General features: G+C 36.1%; 1 protein-coding gene across 2 annotated transcripts in view; it reads left to right on the forward strand.

The window, feature by feature from the left end:
* ABCA12 (ATP binding cassette subfamily A member 12) overlaps window positions 1–24,759 on the forward strand; it is a 275,603-nt gene that overhangs the window by 242,095 nt on the left and 8,749 nt on the right. For both annotated transcript variants that reach the window (XM_077884812.1, XM_077884813.1), the window contains 13 exons: window positions 2,607–2,734; window positions 5,169–5,256; window positions 7,793–7,898; window positions 11,798–11,852; window positions 12,445–12,622; window positions 14,344–14,459; window positions 15,667–15,826; window positions 16,940–17,193; window positions 19,441–19,645; window positions 20,978–21,087; window positions 21,389–21,530; window positions 22,526–22,660; window positions 24,509–24,612. In XM_077884812.1, the coding sequence (XP_077740938.1) occupies window positions 2,607–2,734; window positions 5,169–5,256; window positions 7,793–7,898; window positions 11,798–11,852; window positions 12,445–12,622; window positions 14,344–14,459; window positions 15,667–15,826; window positions 16,940–17,193; window positions 19,441–19,645; window positions 20,978–21,087; window positions 21,389–21,530; window positions 22,526–22,660; window positions 24,509–24,612 (1,781 nt within the window). The remainder of the gene's footprint in view (window positions 1–2,606; window positions 2,735–5,168; window positions 5,257–7,792; window positions 7,899–11,797; window positions 11,853–12,444; window positions 12,623–14,343; window positions 14,460–15,666; window positions 15,827–16,939; window positions 17,194–19,440; window positions 19,646–20,977; window positions 21,088–21,388; window positions 21,531–22,525; window positions 22,661–24,508; window positions 24,613–24,759) is intronic.

Genomic DNA, 24,759 nt, shown 5'->3' on the forward strand with positions numbered 1-24,759 from the left:
TCAGCTATGAAGTCAATAATGTGCAAGTCCAGAACAGAACTTCATTTGTCTCTAAGGTGTACCTCCAGGATGCAAGAAAAATCCATGTCCTGATAGAAACAGAAAAGATTGTCCAACCATCCCTTATGCCATCTGTATTTTATAGATACCTTACTCTTCTAGACCTATCAATGCCACATACTTTTAAGAAAACCAAATTCACTGGGGAAATGAAAGACTGTTGAAGAGGTCACTGTTAGTTTCTAAGAGGGACTCTGTTGTCAACTTACTTCCCCAAAGGAGAGGAATCTAGCAACATTTTCTTAACAGCATTGTCATTGAAACTTTTAGAATGAAAATCTTTTCTGTAAATGCAACCTATTTTTGTGTTCTCATGCAAGATAATTACTAACAATAAAAGCTGGGATCTCATAAGCATCTTTAGAAATCCTTGCAAATTTCAATACCAGTCTTACCTAGTACTCAGAGAGTTCTAATCCCTCATCTGATTTAGCTAATTTCTGAAATTCATTATCTATTTTCTTTAGTTCACAGTAAGAGTCAAATGGTTAAGCATCTGCCTTGAGCTCAGGTCATGATCTCAGGGTCCTGGGATTGAGCACCCCTCCCCCAGTTGGGCTTCCTGCTCAGTGGGGAGCCTACTTCTCCCTCTCCTGTTACCCCTGCTTGTTCTCTCTCTCTCTGTCAAATAAATAAATAAATAATATATATATGTGTGCGTATATATATACATATATATTTATATAAATTGGAATTAGATAAATTTCATTAATCAAAGGGAAAAATAAGAGAGTCAAAGCAAGAAAGAGACTTTTTAATTATAGAACAATTGATGTTTATGAGAGAGGGTGGGGGGATGGATGAAATAGGTGATGAGGATTAAGGAGCTCACTTGCTGTGATGAGCACAGGGTGACATATGGAAGTGTTGAATATATTGTAGGCCTGAAACAAATATAACATTGTATATTAACTAACTGGAATTAAAAACTTTTAAAAAATAGAAGTAAATCACTAAATATATAAAACATTTGACAGTACCTAATAATGCTGAAGATATACATACCCTAGGGCCAGCAATTCCATTTGTATTGTATTCCCATCAGAGGCGTGAATGTGTTCATCAAGAGGCATATGCTAGGTATTCATAGCACTACTGTTCGTAATAGCCACTCAGATTCCCACCAACATTAGAGTGGATAAATCGAATGTAATACATTTTCACACTGGAATTCTATATACAGCAAAATGAGAATGATTGATCTACAACTACACATATTATATGGAGAATTCTCACAAAGGAATGATGCGTAGAAAAAAAAAAGGAATGATGAGTGGAAAAAGTCAAATACAAGGGAGTATATACCATATGATTCTGTTTATATAATGTACAGAAACAGACTAAACTATTCTGTGCTGGGTACTTTGGGAGTGGTCCTTGCATTGTTATGTTTTCTGATCTGGTTTCTGGTTATATGAGTGTGTTCAGTTTGTCAAAATGTATCAAGCAGCATACCTATATGTGCTCTTCTGTTTATTTAATTCAACAAAAGATTAAAGCCAGATAATTACATTCATAAGAGTGTCTCTAATTGTAGAACCAGTAGCATTCTTTAAGTGTGATCTAATTGTTCATCTGATTTGATGTAAGAGGAAATTCGGCATTCGTTTTTTAGAGCAACTTTATGATCTCAGTACACACATGTGGTGCTAGCCTTAGCCTCTGGGGCATCATGTGAAAGGATGGAAGGAGAAACTGGAAAAATACTAGGATTCTCCCAACTAAACCCTATGTCACAGAAGCATGGGTAACTTCAGTGAAAACTTAAGAAAGCTTATGAGCATAAAAATAAGTGGTTAAAACCAAGCTGTGAAGTTGGTTAATAGTAATGTACCAACGCATTTAATTTTGACAAATGTACAATGGCAGTAATGTAAGATGCTAACAATGGGGGAACTAGGTAAAGGGTATACAGAGACTCTCAGTATTAAATTTGCAATATATGTGTGTGCATATATAGACATATATAAGCAACTTTACAATATATATAAACTTTATTTTGGAATAACTTTACATTTGCATGTGTAAAGATTAGATTTAAATTTATTTAAAACTAAGTTATTTAGATATACGTAAACATGAGCTCTGAAACCCAGGTTTGGTACCTTAAAAATAATACAACACAAACTTCACTGCTGTCACCTGAGAACTTTATGTCCATTAATGTTATCTTTACAAATCCAGGCAAACAATTTTTCTTTCCTGTGAATTATTAAGGGAATTTTGAGTCATCCTAACGTTATTCTCCATGCATATCAAACTTGTTTAGTACAGTAAAAAGAAAATTGCACATTGGTTAACTTGTATTCTTTTTGGCTTCAAATGAGTCCTAAGCATATGTATATGCTCTATATAAATAATAATTATTCTAATTTCTTGGAATAGGAAGATGCCTTCCTTTTCAATGCTCTTCAGAGTCAGAAGACAGTCCTATAACACTCTACCTGTTGCAGCAGTAGACAAATCATGAGACCGAAGCTCCTTGACATTGTCTGTTTGATTTGCAAAGCATCAGTCAGAACTTAATTTTTAACTTTATTTTTCAGGAGTGTCCTAAATTTAACTACTCTCCACCGCATAGAAGAACTTATTCTTCTCAAATAATTTACAACCTCACTGGACACCGCTTAGAAAATTATCTTATATCAACTGCTAATGAATTTATGCAAAAAAGGTAAAAATATTCTACTTATAGCATATTAATTTAGCATACCTTGCTTTCAAATTTTTTAATGGCAACCGCCTTATATAACCTTGAAACAATAGATGAAAATTTCCGGGGTGCCTGGGTGGCTCAGTTGGTTAAGTGTCTGACTCTTGGTTTCGGCTCAGGTCATGACCTCAGAGTCTTGAGATCAAGCCCCATGTCATGCTCCCCACTCAGCAGGGAGTCTGCCTCTCTCCCTCTTCCTCTATCCCTCCCCTCGGTCATGCTGTCTTGCTTACTTGCTTTCTTTAAAATAAACAAATCCTTAAAAAAAAATAGATGAAAATTTCTATTGGCTATTTACTTGGTTAAATTCTCTATTTTAGGGCAGCCTGGGTGGCTCAGTGGTTTAGCACTGCCTTCAGTCCAGGACATGATCCTGGGGACCCGGGATCGAGTCCCACGTCGGGCTCCCTGCATGGAGCCTGCTTCTCCCTCTGCCTGTGTCTCTGCCTCTCTCTCTCTCTCTCTCTCACTCTCTCTCTCTCTGTGTCTCTCATAAGTTAATAAATAAAATCTTTTTTAAAAATTCTCTATTTTATCAAGAGTCTTATGTATTAAAATTTCTTTAAAAAATATCAATCTCTCAAAAAAAAATTTCAGTCTCTCAAATTAAGACTCATTTTAGGAAATTGAGAAGCACTGGAGTTTCTTTAGGCCAGAAAGACATATTGTTAAACTTGTACGTTTTTTCTTTCTTGAAGCAAAATTGTTTATTGGCTAGATTACACCAATTTGGAGAGTTTTAAGGCATGGCTTTAGGTGACAGTTGGCCTGTCTCAAATTTAGATTATGATATCTGTGTCGGAATAAAATGTGTCCATGTGTAGTAAGGCCACAGGCTTGTACCTAAGCCACCTAAAGGTTTGCTGTGGATGTAAGGTTGGTAGGCTTGTATTTGGGATACCGTGAACGGACCTGGAGGAGATTCTATACTAAATGAAATAAACCAGTAAGGCAGATACTGCATGATCCCACTTATATATGGGATTTGAATAGTCAGACTCACAAAGCAGAAAGTAGAATGGTGGTTGCCATGGTCTGGGGGTAGCAGAAAATGGGAAAATGTGGTTAAGGGCCACAAAGTTTCAGTTATGCAAGATGAATAGATTCTGGAAAGCTAATCTATAGCAATGTGACTGCACTTAACAATACTGTATTGTAGACTTGAAATTTGGTAAAAGGATGGATCTTAAGAGTTCTCACCACACACACAAACACACATATACATGCATGCATGTGCACACTAAAAGAAAATGGTAACTGTGAGGTGATGGACATTTTAATTAGCTTGATTGTGATTATTTCACAGTGTACACAGGTATCAAAATATCAAGTTGTGTGCTCTGAATACATACAATTTTTATTTGTCAGTTATACCTCAAATAAAGCAGGGGCAGGGGGAGTTGGTCATTTTGCAATAGCTACTATTTCCTCCATCTCTTCCCTCTTTTATTTCTCAATGTACATAAATGACTGATATTCACTAAAATAATTAGAAACTACATATAAGAGAAGGAAAAAGGAATCTCTGTCTAGATATAACCACTATTGACTATATATCCTTCCAGAAATTTTCTAGATACTGATACATGTAAATATTTTCAACAAAATGAGGTTTATTATTAAAAACATTTTTAACCTACTTTTTAAAAAGTAGACAATATACTGTAGTGTTCTTTGCATGTCAAAAATACAGCTCTATAGTATCACATTTAGGATGATAGTCACAAGTAGTCTAGTATGACTGTGCCATTATTTATTTAACCCAAATCTAATATGGGACATTTAATCTATTCTTAAAATTACTGCTTGGATTTTTTAAATCCACTTTTTATTTTTAAGAGACTATAACTGACAAGTGCCAGGCAATTATATAGGCACAATTCACCTTCAAATACCAGGAAGAGAAAGTATAACACCAGGGGACAAGCTAGAGGGAAAAGTCTGGAGAATCGAAGAAAACAGCCATTTGAAAAAAGATGAGAACTGATCTTATATCCCTTTAGTATTAAGTCACTTCTTTAAAAAGGATTTTTTTAAGGGCTAAAGTATTCTAAATGTTGAGATGGTGCATGATCCAGTTAAGTTTGAAAGAATTGGTTAGATTACAGATCACTTATTTTCAGAATGATTACTCTACATTTGCAATTGTTTAAAGGAATTTTTTTACTTCTAATAATGTACACTTTAAATAATGTGCACTTTAGATTAAAATGTAGAAAAGAAATCAATAAAAATGAAAATATTCATCACGCAGTATTTCATACTTTACGTGTTCCTAATGGAAAGAAAACATTGAAACCTCAGTTAAACATTTTAGATCCAAAAAAATTTTTTTAGATCTATTTATGACTATTTTCTCCATTAAAACAAATATAAATTTTGTTATTCTATATAGATATGGAGGTTGGAGTTTTGGACTGCCTTTGACTAAAGACCTTCGTTTTGATATAACAGAAGTTCCTGCCAATAGAACACTTGCTAAGGTAAATCATAACCTTTCTTCTGGGATGTCATACAAATGAGAATGTGAACTTGAAATGCTCAAGCATTTTCATGAGGTAGAAACAAAACATGCGTGCAATCAAGCTGAGCAGCTGTTTGACATGATGCTTTTCCTGTAGCACTGGGGTTCCAGTCCTGTGTATTTGCCCCAGGGAAACATAGATACAAAAGCACCAAGATACATATACAAAAATTTACATAGTAGTGTTTCTCATATGAGCCAAAAACACAACCCCAAATGTCTATATACAGTAGCATAAATGAATTGTTGTGTATTCCAGTAGAACTTTCAACAATGAAATGAGCTCAGTTCCCTGCAAGCAGGTAAATATCTCAAACATTATTAATAAGCAAAAGAAAAAACAAAAGAAACACTTAACCATGATTGCATTTACTGTAAACTTTAAGAGTTGGCAAAACTCAACCATATTGTCTAGAGACAGTATTATAATTTTGAGGGACACAGAGAATCCTAAGAAGACATTCTGGATGCTGGCAATTTTTGTTCCTCAACACGAGTGATAGTTCAATGGGTATACTCTTTTTATAATTTTTTGTTAAACTATACATTAATGTTTTATCCTTTTTTCTTTATATATGTTTTATATTTGTTTATCCTTGTTTCTTACAGACCTGGATACTTAACAGAATTTGATGGAGATAAATACTCCTGTAGGCTTTCTTTCTTTCTTTCTTTCTTTCTTTCTTTTTTAACCTTTAGATCATACCTATGCTTTCAAAAAGCTAGAGTCATGCATATATTATCTATGTAGTCTTAGGAATTTTAAATTATCCTTCACATACTTCTCATTTGGTGATGAAACATATATAGACTTGGGGGAAGTGGAGAAATTAATATTTATTTAGTGTCTGTGATAAGCCAAGCACTGATAACCTGTTATACAAACTACCTGACTACATCCTCACAACATTCCTATGAGATAGATATCATATGGCCTATTTTAACCGATTTTTATAGGGTCATGTAAAAAGTAGACAGTAGGGGCACCTGGGTGGCTCAGTCAATTAACTGTCTGCCTTCAGCTCAGGTCATGATCTCAGGGTCCTGGGATGGAGCCCCACTTTGGGCTCCCTGCTCAGCCAGGAGTCTGCTTCTCCTTCTGCCCCTCCCCAGCCTAAATAAATAAATAAAATCTTTTTTTAAAAAAGTAGACAGCAAGGTAGCCCCAGTGGCGCAGCGGTTTAGCGCCGCCTGCAGCCCAGGTCGTGATCCTGGAGACCCTGGATCGAGTCCCACGTCAGGCTCTCTGTATGATGCCTGCTTCTCCCTCTGCCTGTGTCTCTACCTCTCTCTCTCTCTCTCTCTGTCTCTATGAATAAATAAATAAAATCTTTTTTTTAATTTTTATTTATGATAGTCACAGAGAGAGAGAAAGAGAGGCAGAGACAAAGGCAGAGGGAGAAGCAGGCTCCATGCACCGGGAGCCCGACGTGGGATTCGATTCCGGGTCTCCAGGATCACGCCCTGGGCCAAAGGCAGGCGCCAAACCGCTGCGTCACCCAGGGATCCCAATAAATAAAATCTTTAAAAAAAAAAAAAAGTAGACAATAGTGTTGGAGATTTGAATGTCCTTGACCTGCCATTTGTTCTTTTTCTTCCTCTCTCCACACACAGAGTAAACATTCTTGCATAAACAAAGAGTTCTAATGTCAAATATGTTTTCTCTTGTAATTTTAAATTATCAACAGGGTTTCCTGAATTGAAGCACACCAGTATTTTAAGTCCCTCTGTTTTTGTTTTTTTTTGTTGTTGTTTTTTTTGTTTTGTTTTTTTTTATGATAGTCACAGAGAGAGAGAGAGAGAGGCAGAGACATAGGCAGAGGGAGAAGCAGGCTCCATGCACCAGGAGCCCAACATGGGATTCGATCCCAGGTCTCCAGGATCGCGCCCTGGGCCAAAGGCAGGCGCCAAACCGCTGCGCCACCCAGGGATCCCCAAGTCCCTCTGTTTTTGACAGAGAAGATAAAGTAACTCACTTCTTTGTGGGTTATAAGTAGGGATGGAAAGTTGGTGTAGGAATTTCAAGGTTACCAGTCTTGTTGCTAAGGACACAATGTTTGTGTATATATTTAATGTCTTTGTACAGACTGGCCCAGATGCCATTTGTTGTTGTTTTTGTTATTATTATTGAGAATGTTTTAGCTCTAGCCCCAGAATCCCGGTAGACTAGTCACAGAGATGGAGATATTAACAATTTCCACAGTTTATTTCAAGCTTTGCCTATGCAGAAGATACAGAATAACTAACTAATAACTTAGTGCTATCACACAGGAAAAGAAAAAACTATTTTCCCAATCTCTGCCCATCTCTAAATTGGAAACGTAGAGGTCTGTGGTCAACACTCTGGGGAATGGTTCTCATCTTCCAAGATAAAATAAGTTATTGGGAAATTGGTGCTCTGATTTTAAATATAAATTCTGTGGGCTATCAGATGTATAAGCAGCCTAATTTATTTTAACACAATACTGATCTTGCCCTCTTTTGGAATTTAACAGGTATGGTATGATCCAGAAGGCTATCACTCACTTCCAGCTTACCTCAACAGCTTGAATAATTTCCTCCTGCGAGTTAACATGTCAAAATACGATGCTGCCCGACACGGTAAAGTTACTTACACAGAAGCTTCTCATACTGCAACTTTTGCCTCTCTCCATATAAAAATGCATGTTAGGTTCCGTTTCTTCCAGGTATTTTATGGTATCTAAATCACAGATCTTTAAAAGAAATCTAAAAGTAGTAACTACCACCAGATGGAACATTCTGGATAATCTCCTTAACTTTGAGTTAATTTAGTTTCCTCATTTATCAAGTCAGGATAATAATGCTTACTTCATCCTTATTTCTGGTCTCACATCTAGTAGCTGTAACTCCTACAAAAACATTTTATTACTATTTGCTTGTATATAGGCTAAGAAATTTAAAATAATTAAATGTTAATAAATCTAAACATAAAGCTGGAAATTTTATAATAAAACATTCTACACTGACCCAAACTGTTACCATTAATGAAACAATTGCCATAATATGTGCTCTATATGAAATATTACTAATCCTTACAGCCTTTTGGGATGAACATTACTGTTCCCTACTGTTATTCTTCTGGGGCTCCAAAGTGGGATTTGAACCCAAGTCTGTCTGGTTCCTGTCTCATCATTTTTCTAATATTTCTCTGGACTCAGCTAGGTTTCCTTCAGTTGAATTTCCCAGGAGGCATCCACCTAGTTTTCAAAACAGGGTTTGGGATTTGAAAGAGACTGATTTATTTTTTTCTAATTTGATTACTGTTCATCAAACCATTTCATCTTCTTAAGCCTGCTCAAAATATTTTTCATACCGATCCTAAAAATTAATAATAATAAAGATGGAGAAGAATGAGTAAGCTATTTCCTGGCCAAGACTGAGTTTCTAGCCTAATAAACAGACTAACAGCCTATTAAATAGGAGACCAGACACAACATATCTTCCAGAAATGCCAACCTCTGTTTTTCCTTCATTTCCTTACTGGGATGCAAAATAGTGTGTGCTGGATGTTCTGGTACTTGTAGAAGCGGTATTTCTAGAAGTAATTATAGAGTCAAATCCTCCATTCTAGCAAGAGAATCTTTCGGTCTTCATTTTAGAGAGAAGAGTATTTTTTCCCAATTGCTTTGGCATTTTCCTAGCAGGAGGGACCATGAAGAAAAGAACAAGACTAATAAACGGTCCTTAAATCTGGAGCATCAATAAAGAGCATAGTCAAAAGAGGCCAATTAAATTCAGTAGTGACTGAACCCAGACAAGTTTAACATAACCTGGTTTGAAATACAATTGAACACTTGACTTTTGGTAGGATGTCTTCATCAGAACAAAGGATGTTTGTTTCTGTGACAGATAATGAAAGTATGAGTGCTAGAAATGTGAGGTAGATGAGAACAAGAAACCAATGCCACTTTTGAAGACTCAGCTTTTGAAACCTGTGTAAGGTTTCATATAATTATCATTAGTATTCTTTGCCAAGACCGAAGCAATCCGAATCACTCTGGATTCTAACAGGCTTATTGTGGCTCCACCACTATATTTTTTAAGTTACAGAATTTAAAGAATTAAGAATTCTGGAACATAAACTTTGTATTGATCCTAAAAGGAAATTTGTATTTTAGGTTTAAAAATAAGGCTTAGTTTGAATTATATAGCTATTTTTATTAACTTCTCTTGTGTAAACTCAAGAAGGTGGTAGCTTTTCACTTTCTCAGGAAGGAGTTTGATTTTCTTCAAAGAAGAAATCATGTTACCCTAAAATACTTTTATAGTTTTGTAACCCATGTAAGGCGTCTGCCATGGTAATATGGTCTTTAAAAATCAACTCAATTACTCTCATGCCACCTCCCTCCCCCTACAACACTAGCTGTTTTAAAGACATGTTTGTTGAATTCTGCATGAATTGGTATTTTGTTTTAGCTGTAAAATTGATTTTCTTTGAATTCTAACATGCTAGTAAATATCTTTTAATTAGTTTTCCTTTGCCATGTCAATATCTATTATTTCCATGGAGTTCCCTTTAGTGGTTAATTTAACATGAAAAGTCTGTTTTTCTCAAGCGATATAGGTCTAACAAATATTCTACGACTAGGCTCTTTTCCAAACATACTGACACGTTGTCCCTCCACTGACATGTTCGTTCTGTCCCTTTATTGCATTAGTACCAGTGATCAATGGGAAGCATCTCATTTTAGTTTGACAACTACAGAGACAACAGAAACAGATAATGTATTACTTTTAATGTAATTGCATATGGGGGGAAATCATTAGAATTTTAAGATTCAGTTTGACTTAATAAGTATTCATTGACTGATCACTGTACTCAAGACATTATACTGGATGCTATAGAACCCAGAGAAGATTTCCATATACATCCTTATGCCTAATGCATTTACTTGATCTTTCTGCTAAAAATATGTATAAAACAATTGGTTCAGCAGCATTTTTCAGAGTGGAGTAAATGCATTTGCAAAGATTCCCCTGGTGATATAGAGTAGTTCTTGATTCTGAAATACAAAGCAGAAAAAAAGAAATGTTTTCCCCCTGCCTATATTATAATTCAGCAATAAGGTTTAAGTAAGGCCCCAAGGAAAACTGAATCTCAGTAAAAAAATTTAAAAAATAAATAAAAAAAGAGAGAGAGAGAGAGACCATTAATTTACACAAAAGATAGGGAAAGTACATTCCCCCAATGATGTGATTAAAGTTATACACCACATTGATTGTTGTTAGTTTGTTTTGCTCTAATTGTATATTTTTAACATGTAAAAATTTCAGAATTCAACCTCAAAATATATTACAATCTACTTAATAAAAATTATAAATTTGAGTTAATGGGAAGAATATAACTTTAGAATAATTTATATTTGGCTGCTGTGAAGGGTCTTAATATCCTGACATAATAAACATATACTAAATGAGCAGTGAGAAAGTTCTTGCTCAGCTTAGAACTCTATAAAAAACAGATGTTTAAGGGTAAGCCTCATTGTCATTCCCTCCCATTCTTACCCAAAGTTACTCAGACTGTATAGACTTTGCTTTCACACTGTGGTCTCTAGGGAAACTGCTGCCAGCCACCTATTTTGACTATTGCTAACTATAGCTATCAGCATCCTCTGATAAGTGGAGGAAAGAACCTTGCTTCTAATACAGAAACTATAACTGACTATGGGACATCCCAATAACTTAGAATTGTATTGGATATAAGTGACTAGTTTTTCAGAGACAACTAGTTTCTCTGAATTCTCTTGGAGATTTATGTCTCCATGAAAATCCCTCAGGGATGGCTGAAACCCCCAAGCCTTACCCTGATAGAGTTCTGGAACAATTGTTATCTTGGAAGTAGTGAAAAAGGAGGAATCTTCTAGGGCTACAGTATTTTCCCAACTAAAGACAATAAAGAGGGATGGGGGTGGCTAATGTTCTTTAGATGCTTCTCATATAATTGGTCTAAATACTAATACAGTAAGTGCTACTGAAATGCCAAGTTGTGGCACTTCGGTGGCTCAACTGGGTTGGGTGTCTGCCTTCAGCTCAGGTCATGATCTCAGGGTCCTGAGATCAAGCCCCACATCAGGTTCTGTGCTCAGCATGGAGTCTGCTTCTCCCCTCTCCCTCTGTGTGTGCTCTCTCAAATAAATAAATAAAATCTTAAAAAAAAAATTACAAACATGATTAGGTGGAGAGAACAAAACGGAAAACAAAAATGTAATAGAGGGGAAATGCTATATAAGAAGGGGAAATTTCTTGCCTCTTTCTCCAAAATTCCATACACAACGTGAAAAACATTTGTTTTCTTTTTATGTGAGTGACACTAACTTTATGGCATTGATGAGATTGGGGAGGGGGGTTGGATAATTTTCCTTTCAAATAGTATCCCCAAAGTAAAATTATAGCATAAGGAGGAAAGTATTATGTATTAGCCATCCAAAAATTGGTGTTTCTGAATATCTACTAATGAAAAGAGCTGTCTCTCCTTTCAGGCATCATCATGTATAGCCATCCTTATCCAGGAGTGCAAGACCAAGAACAAGCCACGTAAGTAGAAATATCTGGCATGACTCCTTACTCCTTGGCATAGTCAAGCCTCTGTATAAAGTACTATAATTGGAAATCACAGTTGTATCTGAATGAATGTCAATCTAGGAGAGCTGTTAATACAAGTCACTGACTGGGATAAAAAGAAGTTTCTGAGAGTCTGTACAGTGAGGTTGCCAAGTGAGTTTGCTGACTATAGAATCAGAATCTGCTGCTTTTATAAGTCAAGTGCATAAGTGCTTTATCATTTCAATTTCCTTGCATAGCATTTAAGTACTATTTCTGTGCTCAGAACCGTATATGCCTTGCATACACTCAGTAACTCATAGAGACCGAGGTTTGTTGTTGTTTCTTTTATATATATATATCAAATATCCCTAGTCAATTTAGATGCACTAGAGCTATATTTATCCAGGGTCATAGCCGAGTCATGTAGAGGATATTATCTGGCTGCCTTGCAGGAAGACTTATTTGTGTCAGAGCCAACCAAGTCTTATACCGCTTCGTTGATGGTTTTGGTCATGAATCTTTCTGAAAGGAAAAGAGTTCCAAAAACTTATGTATGCTTTCCTCTTCCTATTGCTCACTACAGAATGAGCAGCTTAATCGATATTTTAGTGGCACTCTCCATCCTGATGGGCTACTCTGTCACTACTGCCAGCTTTGTCACCTATGTTGTAAGGGAGCATCAGACCAAAGCCAAGCAGCTGCAGCACATTTCAGGCATCGGCGTGACATGCTACTGGGTCACAAACTTTATTTATGACATGGTGAGTAGCTTGTATCATTGCAGGAAACACAGGATTGATTTGGGGAGAAGACATCAGTTTTAGGGGCACCTGCGTGGCTCAGCTGGTTGAGTGTCCACCTCTTAGTTTCAGCTCAGGTCATGATTTTCAGGGTTGTGAGATGGAGTCCCATGTCAGGCTCCACACTCAGAGAGGAGTCTGCTTAAGGTTCCCTCTCTCCCTCCCTCCTCCACTCACTCATATTCTCTCTCTCTCTCTCTCTCTCTCTCTCAAAATAAATAAATAAATAAATAAATCTTAAAAAAAAGAATACATTAGTTTTATTTGCCCTATTTTGTTCAGATTATTACAAATCAGTAAATTAAGGAAAAATAATTTGCATCAATGTTACAGTCAATTCCATAGTTAGAGGAAAGATCCACCTCTCCTCTTATCAATGGTCTAAGGACCATCCATATCAAATTCCCCAGGACATTTATTGAAATGCAGATTCCTGGGCCCCACTCCAGACCTACTAGTTCTATATCTCGGGAGTGGAGCCAGGATATACGTTTTTAACAAAATCCTTTAAGTGATTTTATGCATACTAAAGTTTGAGAGCCACTACTCTGGAGAAATAGAAGTTAGCAAAATAGCCTTGTCCAATGGTCCCAGATAATCAAGCTTCTAAAAATTTAATCAACCAATAGTAAAAACTTTGAAGTAGCATTCCCTGATGAGTGACATATTAGAGAAAATAAGCTGGGACGATACAGGATGAACTTCATTGACAGCTCTCTCAGTTGCATAAAATGGTCCCAAAGTCCAAATGGTTTTGTTGACTCCAAATGTACCCATATTGGCGAAAAGCCCAGGATGTGGTATGCATTTGCCTGGTGATTATGGCAGAATTGTCTGAGTTGCTGTATAGATCATTGTCTTGAAGAGCTGGAGAGTAATTAACTGCATATCCACTTTGTTAATGTATCCAGTGGGGTCTGAAATGCATTTGTTGAAGAAGTCAAATCTAAAAGAATTGGTAATGACTCCTCTGGACTAATAGGAGCTTTAATGCCAAGAAAGCTTAAAGTACACATTTCTGTGAAGGGCTCCTTACTACTTAGATTTTGTTGTCATCTGTCTTGTGCTTCTTCCAATTTAAGAGATTCCCCTACACACACCCCCAAATTAAATTATCATCTCCTTCATAGTGTGCATCTTGCTGCAACCTGCACAGCATTTAATATTTCTGTTTGTCAATAAAACACTGAGTTCTTTGTTCATATACCCGTGATTCCAAGAATGTGCAGAACCCACTGCCCTGCTGCTTTACACAGAGTGGCTCACACTGATAACCAAGCCTTAGAAATCAACCACCTGAGAGTGTTCCAGCATTCAAAATGAAATCAATACTTTGAGGACCGAATCTAATACCAAGACACCCGACTGTCTTATCTTTCTTACTGCACCTCTGTCACTGAATGATCCCCAGTCTCAAAGCCTGGAGGCATGAACACCAGGGACTCCATGTACATTTATAAAGATGGAGCCTGGCTTGACCTTATATTTCAGGAAACAAAATCTAGAGTGAAATCAGTGTAAAATGAGCTGAACATTGCAAGGAATGGGAACATATACAAAAACTCATTCCTTAACATATGTCAAGGTCAACTTATTATAGTTTTAACTAGATGGGCTATTGATGTTTTTGGGAAAATATGTGCCATATATTAAGCCTTGTTTTACATGCTCCCCTCCCCCAGGCCTTCTACTTGGTGCCTGTGGCATTTTCAATTGGTGTCATTGCAATTTTCAAGTTACCTGCCTTCTACAGTGGAAACAACCTCGGTGCTGTATCCCTCCTACTTCTGCTGTTTGGGTAAGCTGCTGTGAAAGAATGAACAGAATTAAGTGTTCCTAGGCACAGAACCTAAATCTCATTAGTTAATTTACAATTATCTTGGGGTTTCAGAAGCCATGAATGATGACTAACAGTACATTACACGTGCTAGTCCACAGTTTGTAAAATACAATACTTCTGAAAATGAATGCCATTGTCATTAATAGTAATATATAACATTAATAAGTACTTACAAGGTATCAAGCGTCATGCTTAGCAATCTACATATGTAATTTAATTTACATAAAAATGGATGTTTTAGAATGGTCAGCAAAATGTGTGTACATGTAAGGATTTATGTATTGACAAATCATGAGTATATGTAGCATAAGGTATGTGTACCATGTATATTTTATTTTATTTTATTTTTAAAGATTTTATTTACTCATTGATGAGAGACACACACAGAGAGAGAGAAAAAGAGAGAGGCAGAGACACAGACAGAGGGAGAAACAGGCCCCATGCAGGGAGCCCAATATGGGACTCAATCCCAGGACTCCAGGATCACGCCCTGGGCCAAAGGCAGGCGCTTAACTGCTGAGCCACCCAGAGATCCTCTTTATTTATATTTTTATAGATATCTAACACACACAGTATTATGTCTGCATTAGAGGGCAATGCAGGTAGTACAGGTTGATATAATTAGTGCTCAGCATAGCAGTTCTGTCTGCCTAAAGGCTTGGGTAGTATCCATTGGCTTCACAATGTAGCTGATGAAGGATGATTTTGTCTCTAGTTCTTCTTCATAACCAGAAAGGTTGCTCTAATGTTTGCTCATAGGACATCCAGCTTCTGAGCAATCCCTGTCTGCTTAGCTAGCTTACAATAATGTCATTATTTTTCCTCAGCATTAAATTATAAGATTTATATTGATTAAATCTTATTTCTGAGAAAACAAACAAAAACTTCCCTGGGTAGGATGAAACCATCTCTAGAAGGAATTACTTTGTAGTTGTGATGATATAGAATTACTCAAATTTTCCGTAAAAGAGAGGCTTCTTACTATCACTTTAAAAAATCCAAAGGATTTGTCAAAAAATGTTGTAAAAAAGAGATCTAACTATAAGAGCTCTAGCAATTATCCCTAATGTTTATTTTCAAAACCCTATCAAAGGTTTTATTTGTTTGTTTGTGAAAGAATAATAATGAAGGCATAAATTTAATCCTCAGTATTATTAACATGCAGGTATGCCACATTTTCTTGGATGTACTTGCTGGCTGGGCTCTTCCATGAAACCGGAATGGCTTTCATCACTTATGTCTGCATCAACCTTTTTTTTGGCATCAATTCCATTGTTTCCTTGTCAGTGGTGTACTTTCTTTCCAAGGAAAAGCCTAATGATCCGGTAAGGTCCATTATTAGTCTGCTAAACTTCAATAAATGTATTAAACATTTCAACATGTTCAAGGTGAAAAGATTTTTCTGTATTTCACATTATCTAATAGAAAAAAGGAATTTCATTTAATTCTATTAAATGTAGTAGAGGAGAAGCTACAGTCTTTTGAAATTCTTTTTAGGCTCCATCTGGGTTAATGCCTATGATTATATTTACCCAGTGTCAAAACTACCAACATTTGATAGGGTTTAAGTGGGGTAGTGGAGGTTAAATCAAATATATAGTATGACACTATAAAAATCATGCAACCAGTTGGTCGGCTAAACTTTTTACTCATTAACCAATTGTTATTGTATGATAGTAACAAGGACAAATGGCTTAGTTCTATGACTGTGGGTTAAGACTTTTTTGAACGTTCACAGAGAACAAACCTAATTCATTCCCTTTCAATCATGTATTGGAGTCTACTTCATTGTAAGCATCACTTTCCATTCAGAGCTAACAACTATAATTAGTGGGAAGGGAAGCACTAACAGTACTAGGCAATTGAATGGGAAAGAATAGAGAGGAAATGAAGTGAACTGAGGAATACATGAGCATACTCCAGGAGGAAGAAGACAATTCATGAGTTGCAAGTGGTTGGCCCAAGTGTGAATAACACGAAAATGAGCCATTTGCTCCTCATTGAGATAGGTTGTCTCTCTTTTCATCTCATTTCACCATTTTAGTCCCTCTTCAAGTAGAGTTATCTAAGGTTCTAAAACTTGACCTTACCAACTACCTCCTCTACTCAGGCATGACCAATAACCTGCATCAGATCCCAACACCTTGGCTATTTCTGCATTCCTGGGATGTCAGGCAGGACTAGAAGTGATTCTGCTGCCAGGATTTGGCCTAATCATACATTATCTCAAGAAAAAGATAATCCTTTTCTGCTTGTATTTTAGTCATAAATCTCTACTGTTTGGTTATAGTAAATATGTGTAAATTCAACATACATGAGAAATAATTGCCAATCTAGATGAATTTCTCAAGTTTTAATATTTGTCCACATCTAATTTTACTTTTTTGTCAATTTGTTGGAAGTCTAACAACTTTGGTTTTTTTTCTCTCTCATTTCAGACTTTAGAACTTATTTCTGAAACCCTCAAGCGCATTTTCCTGATTTTTCCACAATTCTGCTTTGGCTACGGTTTGATTGAACTTTCTCAACAGCAGTCGGTCCTAGACTTCTTAAAAGCATATGGAGTGGAGTACCCGAGTGAAACCTTTGAGATGGATAAACTAGGTGCAATGTTCGTGGCTTTGGTTTCTCAGGGCACCATGTTCTTTTTCTTGCGGCTCTTAATCAATGAATGGCTAATAAAGAAACTCAGGTAAATAAAATGAAAGCATAGCATTTGACATCCATGAGAGAACCCAATTCAAAATATTTAGGAAGGGGTCCCTAGTCATCTTTCCTTTAGTAAAATGGAAATGTTGTACTCAAAAACCTTTTAAAAATTGTAGTGTAATTTTTTATTCATTTCATTCAGAAAATAGTTATCAAACCTTACCAAGTGTAAGTATTATTGTAGAATGAGAGAATAAAATTAAATAAGCTCAATTGTTAGCCTTAAAGAAATTAAAATTCAGAGTGGTACAGAGAAAATACATAAACAAAAGATGTAGTGTTTGAGTTGAGTTTAAGAGGATGGAAAGAAAGTAGAAATGGGGGAGAAGACTAAGTATAATATTAGCAGTGAGTTTGGGAGAAGGAGATTGAGTGAAAACAATCATAAATAAAAAGAAATATATATACCATTTACCCAGCTATTCCATTTCTAGGAGTTTTTCCTATAAATATGTTCACATATCTGCAGAATTATGTATCTGTAAAGTCATCCATCATAGCAACCATTCTTAATAGCAAAAGAATGAAACAACATAAATGTCTAGCATGCAAAGATGGGTTCAATAAATTATATGATTTTTTCATAAGTGAAACACTATGCAGTCATTAGACCCATACAGTTTTATATGTAATATTTGGGGTTACTACTGATTTTTATTAAATGAAAAATGCAAGTTTCAGAACTTTGTGTAATGTATATTACCATTTGAGTTAAAAGAACTATAATTTATATATCCATATGCATAGACTGTCTCTAATTATGGGTGCCCTACTGAAGAGAACTGTATAGAATTGAAGGAAACTTACTTCTCACTATATATTCTTTAGTACCTTTTTAATACATAAGACACAGGCATCACCTATGGAAAAATAAAATATAAATTAAAAATAATGAAAAGAATGACAAAAGCAAAGATCTAGCAAAAAAAACTTGGATTGTATTTGATAAGTGAGTAATAAATACAATGTGATTAGAACATAGAATAAATGTAATAAAATAGTAGGAGCTCCAGCACATGGCTGGAAGACTATGGGGTCTATACTTAGTTAAAGAGATGATTTGGACTTTATTGAACAAACAAATAGTAGTCCAATAAGGGTTTTGACCAGAAAGCAACCTGATCAAATGGTGCTTTAGGGAATGTGATTCTGTGAAGGTCCTACAGATTAGAATGGAAGAGTCAGAGATACTGGAGCAATTTGAGATTCCTGAAGAATTTAGGTGAGAAAGAGTGAAAGCCTCTGATGATAATAGAAATAGACAGAACATGATTGATGACTGGGGTTTTACAAGGCATTTCCAGTGCTACGAGACTGACTACATGAGCAGAGTTTGGAATGGGGAAGATTCAAAGAATACATCACAGTTGGAATCTCTGGGGATATCATTAAAAGAAACAGGGACATTGGGAGGAAGACCTGAATTGATTTGTTGGGTTTTTAAATTTGGTTTGGTTCGCTTTAGTGTATGTTAGGCAAGATACTGAGGTAGTTTTGAGACTTAGTTCTCAGGACTGATAACCTTAATATATTGGCTAGATCCTTGGTAAGACATTCACAGTAAACAGAACATAGAGGAACATTCATGTCATTGATGATTAAAGAAGAAATAAAAAGGAAAGGATTTTTTTTTTTAAAGATGCTCATTGATCATGGACTTCTAAGTGTTGCTTACTAATAACCTAATGACTCTGGTCTCTCTTTTAGGAAGTAACTTTCAAAACCAAACTAACTGAATTATTACAATAGATCTGAAAGCATTTAAGGCATGGAAAGCAGAAGCTGTTTTCCAAATACCATATTGAATATGGTGAAGGGCATTCGTACTAATTTTTAACTTATTTAAGTAGCATCATACATAACAAATTTAAAACAAACCTAGTGTGTGATTGCACACTTTTGGTGAATTGAGAACCCATTAAAACATGTCAAAATTAATAAATTTAAAAAAAAAAAAAAAAAAAAAAAAAAAAAGGGATCCCTGGGTGGCGCAGCGGTTTAGCGCCTGCCTTTGGCCCAGTGCGTGATCCTGGAGACCCGGGATCGAATCCCACGTCAGGCTCCCGGTGCATGGAGCCTGCTTCTCCCTCTGCCTATGTCTCTGCCTCTCTCTCTCACTGTGTGCCTATCATAAAATAAAATAAATTTAAAAAAAAAAAAAAAAACATGTCAAAATTGAGTGGTACCAATTCATAATTACTGATGCAAAATCACTGGGCCCATATTTTAGACTCTTCTTCAGAAAATTTAATTCTTCGCCTGTAATGGAGACAATAGATGAAGATGAAGATGTGAGGGCTGAGAGACTCAGAGTGGAGAATGGTGCAGGTGAATTTGACCTGGTCCAGCTCCATCGGCTCACAAAAACCTATCAGCTGATCCACAAAAAGATTATCGCTGTAAACAACATCAGCATCGGGATACCCGCTGGGGAGGTGAGGAGCACTGCTTCGTTGTCAACAGTCCTTTATATTGGCATGCTAAGTGATAAAAATCTTTATCTTTTCCTATATTTTTTCTAGAAATATGGATGTCAACTCCTTAATATCTTGATGTATGCTGTATTTAAAATTTATACACATCCATGTGTTATATACCCTCTAAATCTTCCCTCTCAACAGAGAGGACTTACCACACCCCCAGTCCTGAGCCCCTTGCCAAGCTGTTGTCCTCGCTGGGGTGGACTTCTGGTCAAGATGCCTGTGCAGGGTGCTCTCTTCAACTTTTAGTTTTCAGCCATCTGTGAAAGACAACATAAAGAGACCAGTGGTCAGAAGTGAGGTCCTAGAACTACCTGTAGTTATTCTTGTTGTTTTTTTGGAAGAAATATTGGGGCAGCTGGGTGACTCAGTTAAGCATCTGACTCTTGATTTCAGCTCAGGTCATAATCTCAGGGTCTTGGGATCAAGTCCCGAGCTGGACTCGGTGCTCTGTGTGGAGTCTGCTTTAGCTTCTCCCTCTTCCTTTCCCCCTTCCCCCACTCATGTGTGCACTCAAGCACTCTGTCTAATAAATAAATCTTTAAAACAAAAAAAGAAGAAATATTAAGGCAGCGTTGAAAGGTGAAAGAGAATGTGAGCATTTCCCTTAGTTGTGGTTTTTTTTTTTTTTTTTAAGATTTATTTATTCATAGAGACACAGAAAGAGAGAGAGAGAGAGAGAGGCAGAGGGAGAAGCAGGGTCCATGCAGGGAGCCCGACCTGGTACTCCATCCTGGGTCTCCAGGATCACGCCCTGGACTGAAGGTGGTGCTAAACCGCTGAGCCACCCGGGCTGCTCAGCATTTCCCTTAGTTTTGGGAGCAGAGCTGCAAACCAAACGCATCAAATCTATTCAACAGCATAAAGAAATTATTCCTTCAGCGGCTTATCCAGTAAAGTTGTGATTTTTGTGTAAATAATGTGAAATCTATAAATATAATTACTTTGTCAAGTTAGCATATCTTACTTGTGGGATGTTTTATCATGTCACAGAGATAATATAAGATAATATGTAAAATAAGTCCTATGTATACATACAAATGTTCAGATGGTTAAAGGAAAAAAGATATGTAAGTAACCATTTGTTTTAAAAGAGAAAGTTTTATCAAACATCAACGGAATACTACAGTATCTATGAATAATTCCAATGATTTATTTTTCTTTGTAATTTATTTCACCCAGAGAGAAAGAGGAACAGGACATAATAGTAACATGTCTTTGGTTTGGATTAAGATTTATATCTTTTTTTTTTTTTTTTTTTTTTTTTTTTTTGCTCTCCCAAACCAGTGCTTTGGCCTTCTTGGGGTGAATGGAGCAGGAAAGACAACTATCTTCAAGATGCTGACAGGAGACATAATTCCTTCAAGTGGAAATATTCTGATAAGAAATAAAACTGGGTATGAAAAACCATGGCTTCAACTTACCGAGCACAACATAATTACATGAAAAAAATTAAAATGAAGCCTCTTTTATTTTGTAGTTATATTATTAAATCCTTAGAGAAAAAATAGCTATTCCAGATCAAGTGTGAATTTTTAAACCTTTCAGTGTGATGTGGGATATGCTGGGATATTTTACCTCTTTTTAGTAGAATCACCAATCACCATGACCAAAATAGAGCTGTTTTCCCAACATTTGGGGACTAGAAGGGACATACCTTTTGAAATGCATCTGTGTCTTTGCTTTTTTTCAATTCAGATCTCTGGGTCACGTTGACTCACACAGCTCATTGGTTGGATACTGCCCTCAGGAAGATGCCTTAGATGACCTGGTGTCCGTAGAAGAACACCTGTATTTCTATGCCAGGATACATGGAATTCCAGAAAAAGATATTAAAGAAGTGAGTAGAAGTGTGAAAACTAGTTCATTTGAAAACCATTACTGTCACCACCACCGCCCACCCACCCCCTATGCTCACAACTAAGTTGAAATCTGGAAAACTATGGCATTTCCTTCCTGTCAGTGAGCACTGAGGCAGTCTTACCTTAATTGTGAAGATCAGCTATACACCTCTGAACTCAGCTGCAGAAGCTCCTGGACCTGTGTTTGCTTAGTTACCTTTTAAGAACTATCCAATAAAAGATCCTTAGGCTCTGGGCTAAGCATTGGTTGGTGATGTCTGTACATCCTCTAGTGTTTAGATAAGTTTCGAAACATGGAATTCCCTGCAAACTGCCCACATAAAATCAAATAGCTTCCAGTTTGGTTTTTTTAATGTGGTTTTGGACTTCACTGCAATCATTTGCCTTTTTAATGGAATGGCTAACCCTTCTGGCAGGTTCCTCTATTTGTGCAATCCTGAGGACCTGTTGAAATCTTCCTAGGATTCCACTATTTGCCAGAGCTGTTTACAGAAATAGTCTCAAGAACCCATGATTCCTAAGTTAATGTGCTGAAATTTTGATACTGGGTCAGTTTTAAATAGACATAAAGCCTTTGTGACAATTTGCTCCCTCCATAAGAAGAAAGATGAAACAGGACGATCCATGAGAAACCTGCCTTATGAAGGGTCAAATTCTCTTTCAGCTCTTTTAAGTTGTATAAAGAAATCCTGCAGAAAGTGCAGCCCACAATTGTAAACACACACACTCACATTTAGGGGAAAAAATCCCATCTGAAAATGAGTCTCTACAGAATTTCTTCTCCCTTTAAATGATTATTAATTTTTAGATGGACCTTTAAAAGTAAAAGTAAAATATGTTGGGTATAGTGTTTGATTTGTTTTCAGGTATGTGTTTCTTCACTATAGAACTTTCACAATTCTTTTTTCCATGTAATGCTGTTAGAATTTTGGCAGGGGAAGATCACAACCTAACTCCTGTTTTCCACCCACAGACTGTTCATAAACTCCTTAGGAGACTTCACCTGATGCCCTACAAGGACAGAGCTACCTCGCTGTGCAGTTATGGCACAAAAAGAAAATTATCCACAGCACTGGCCTTGATAGGGAAACCTTCCATTCTACTGCTGGTAAGAGGATCATTACGGAAAAGGCGACCACATAATTAGACCCACATACCCAATAGTGTGTGTAACATTTTATTTTCATCGTTGCCATAAACCTTTACTGAAGTCTCACTATATGCTGATTATTTTGCAAAACATCTTACATATACTATCTCATTAAGGGAATTTATATTAGCAAAGAGCTATGGCTAGTCCGTTTCAGAAGAAACACTTGTCATGTGAACAGGAAGTAGCCAAAACAAATTCAGGTATTCAAATAAGTAATATTATGAAATATGGAAGAATTTGATTGTCTATTACTGAAGAAATCTGTAGTTAGTAACTCATCAGGTGAACCAACATATTTTCCAACTTCTACTAAAACAGAAAGATATATTTTAGGGCAATGTGTTGTTCTAAAATTTCATTTCCTTGTTACTTAAAAATATGAGTTACCTAGTTTGGGGTGTGATTGACAATGTTGCCTTTCTATTTTATTTGAATTCTTTGGAGGCAAGAAATGCATTCTACATATTTTATTTTGGTTAAGAGCTGGAAAATTAATCATTTGGAAATACAAATTACCCATAGAGATGACAGGGCATCCTGCTCTTCAGGTTAAACATTGTGAAAGGGCTTATTTCTGAGAAATGAACTTGCCCTTATCTTGGAAGATCCCTTCATTCAAAGAACTCCAAACTTCAGAAGGGTTTTAATCATATGCCGTACAAATTCAGCTATAAATCAGCACATTATTCCAGGGATTAAGTCATACAGAGGACCAAATCATTTAAACTGCCCAGCAGAGGGATGCCAACCTATCTTTCTATAATACCAGAAGCTTATAATGCATTACATCCCTACCAACTGACGCTTATGGTGTAATTTTATTGTCTAAGTGTCCCTTAACTTGAACAAAACAACCATGAGGCACCCCCAGGAGACAATCGATGTAAAGTACTTAAAATGTTTAAAAGTGCTATGCAAATGTTATGCAGTAATGAGATGAACTGAAATACAAGCTATGAGAGAAAGCTATCATATTTTCTGCCATATGCATTTGCCATATATGCTATCGCCTTCAAAAATAGGAGCAGTAACAAGATATCTTTTCCTGTTTCCCCAAATCAACACTCATTTCTTTAATCTCTTACTATAATAAGCCTCAGATAATCCTATGTACAACTGCAAATACATTATCTTTAATTATTTCCTCATCTGACCTCTAATTTGTTAATTTAATTATCTCTCAGAATCTATTACTGCTTGTTTAGATTATCTATTTTTGCATTTTGAATTTATGTCTGTATAATTTTTCAAAACATTTACTTTAAAATATAATTTATATTTTGTACATGGCAATCTTATTTTTATTTCTCCAAAGAAGATTACATTTCAATTAATACCATAGAATTTAAAATACACCTCAAATACTAACTGAAAAGTCAAATTATGTTCTCTGCGTGTCACATGTGCATATCACTCATAGCCACAATTCTACTATCAGGAGCAAGGTAGCAATCTTGCTGATGCAGCTTCAGATATATATGTGACAATGTAGTATTAAATGCAGAAACTCCACTTTGTCAGTAATTGAAGCAGATTTTTTTTCCAAAGAAATATGAGACCAGTGTAAAGTAACAGGGTGTCAACTTCACTGAGACACTTTTTAAAACAGATTGACAATTTTAAATGATTAATTTTGAGCTTTTTGACAGCAGCAGAAAGAAGCCTATTAAGTATAAAACAAGTTCGTCACAGGACTTTGCAAAGTAATTTCTGTTCTAGGCAAGTGAGACGCAGTGATTCATGTAAAGAACCTCATCAAAAATTAATTAATTTGATAAATTTTTCTTGTAACTTTCTATTAAGGATGAGCCGAGCTCTGGGATGGATCCTAAGTCGAAACGGCACCTCTGGAAGATCATTTCAGAAGAAGTGCAGAATAAATGTTCAGTCATCCTCACATCTCACAGGTAAACTGCGTGTGGCAACTTTAAAGCCATTGACAGGATTTTAGGAGGAGAGAGGGGAAGAGGTAATCCTACATATTATGTATTGATAATGAATCCACAATTGGATTAAAGTATTTTATGTTTGCATCAGAGGAGGAAGTCAGGCAG

The sequence above is a fragment of the Canis aureus genome, chromosome 36 (genome assembly GCF_053574225.1).
Source record: "Canis aureus isolate CA01 chromosome 36, VMU_Caureus_v.1.0, whole genome shotgun sequence".
NCBI classification, from domain to species: Eukaryota; Metazoa; Chordata; class Mammalia; order Carnivora; family Canidae; genus Canis; species Canis aureus.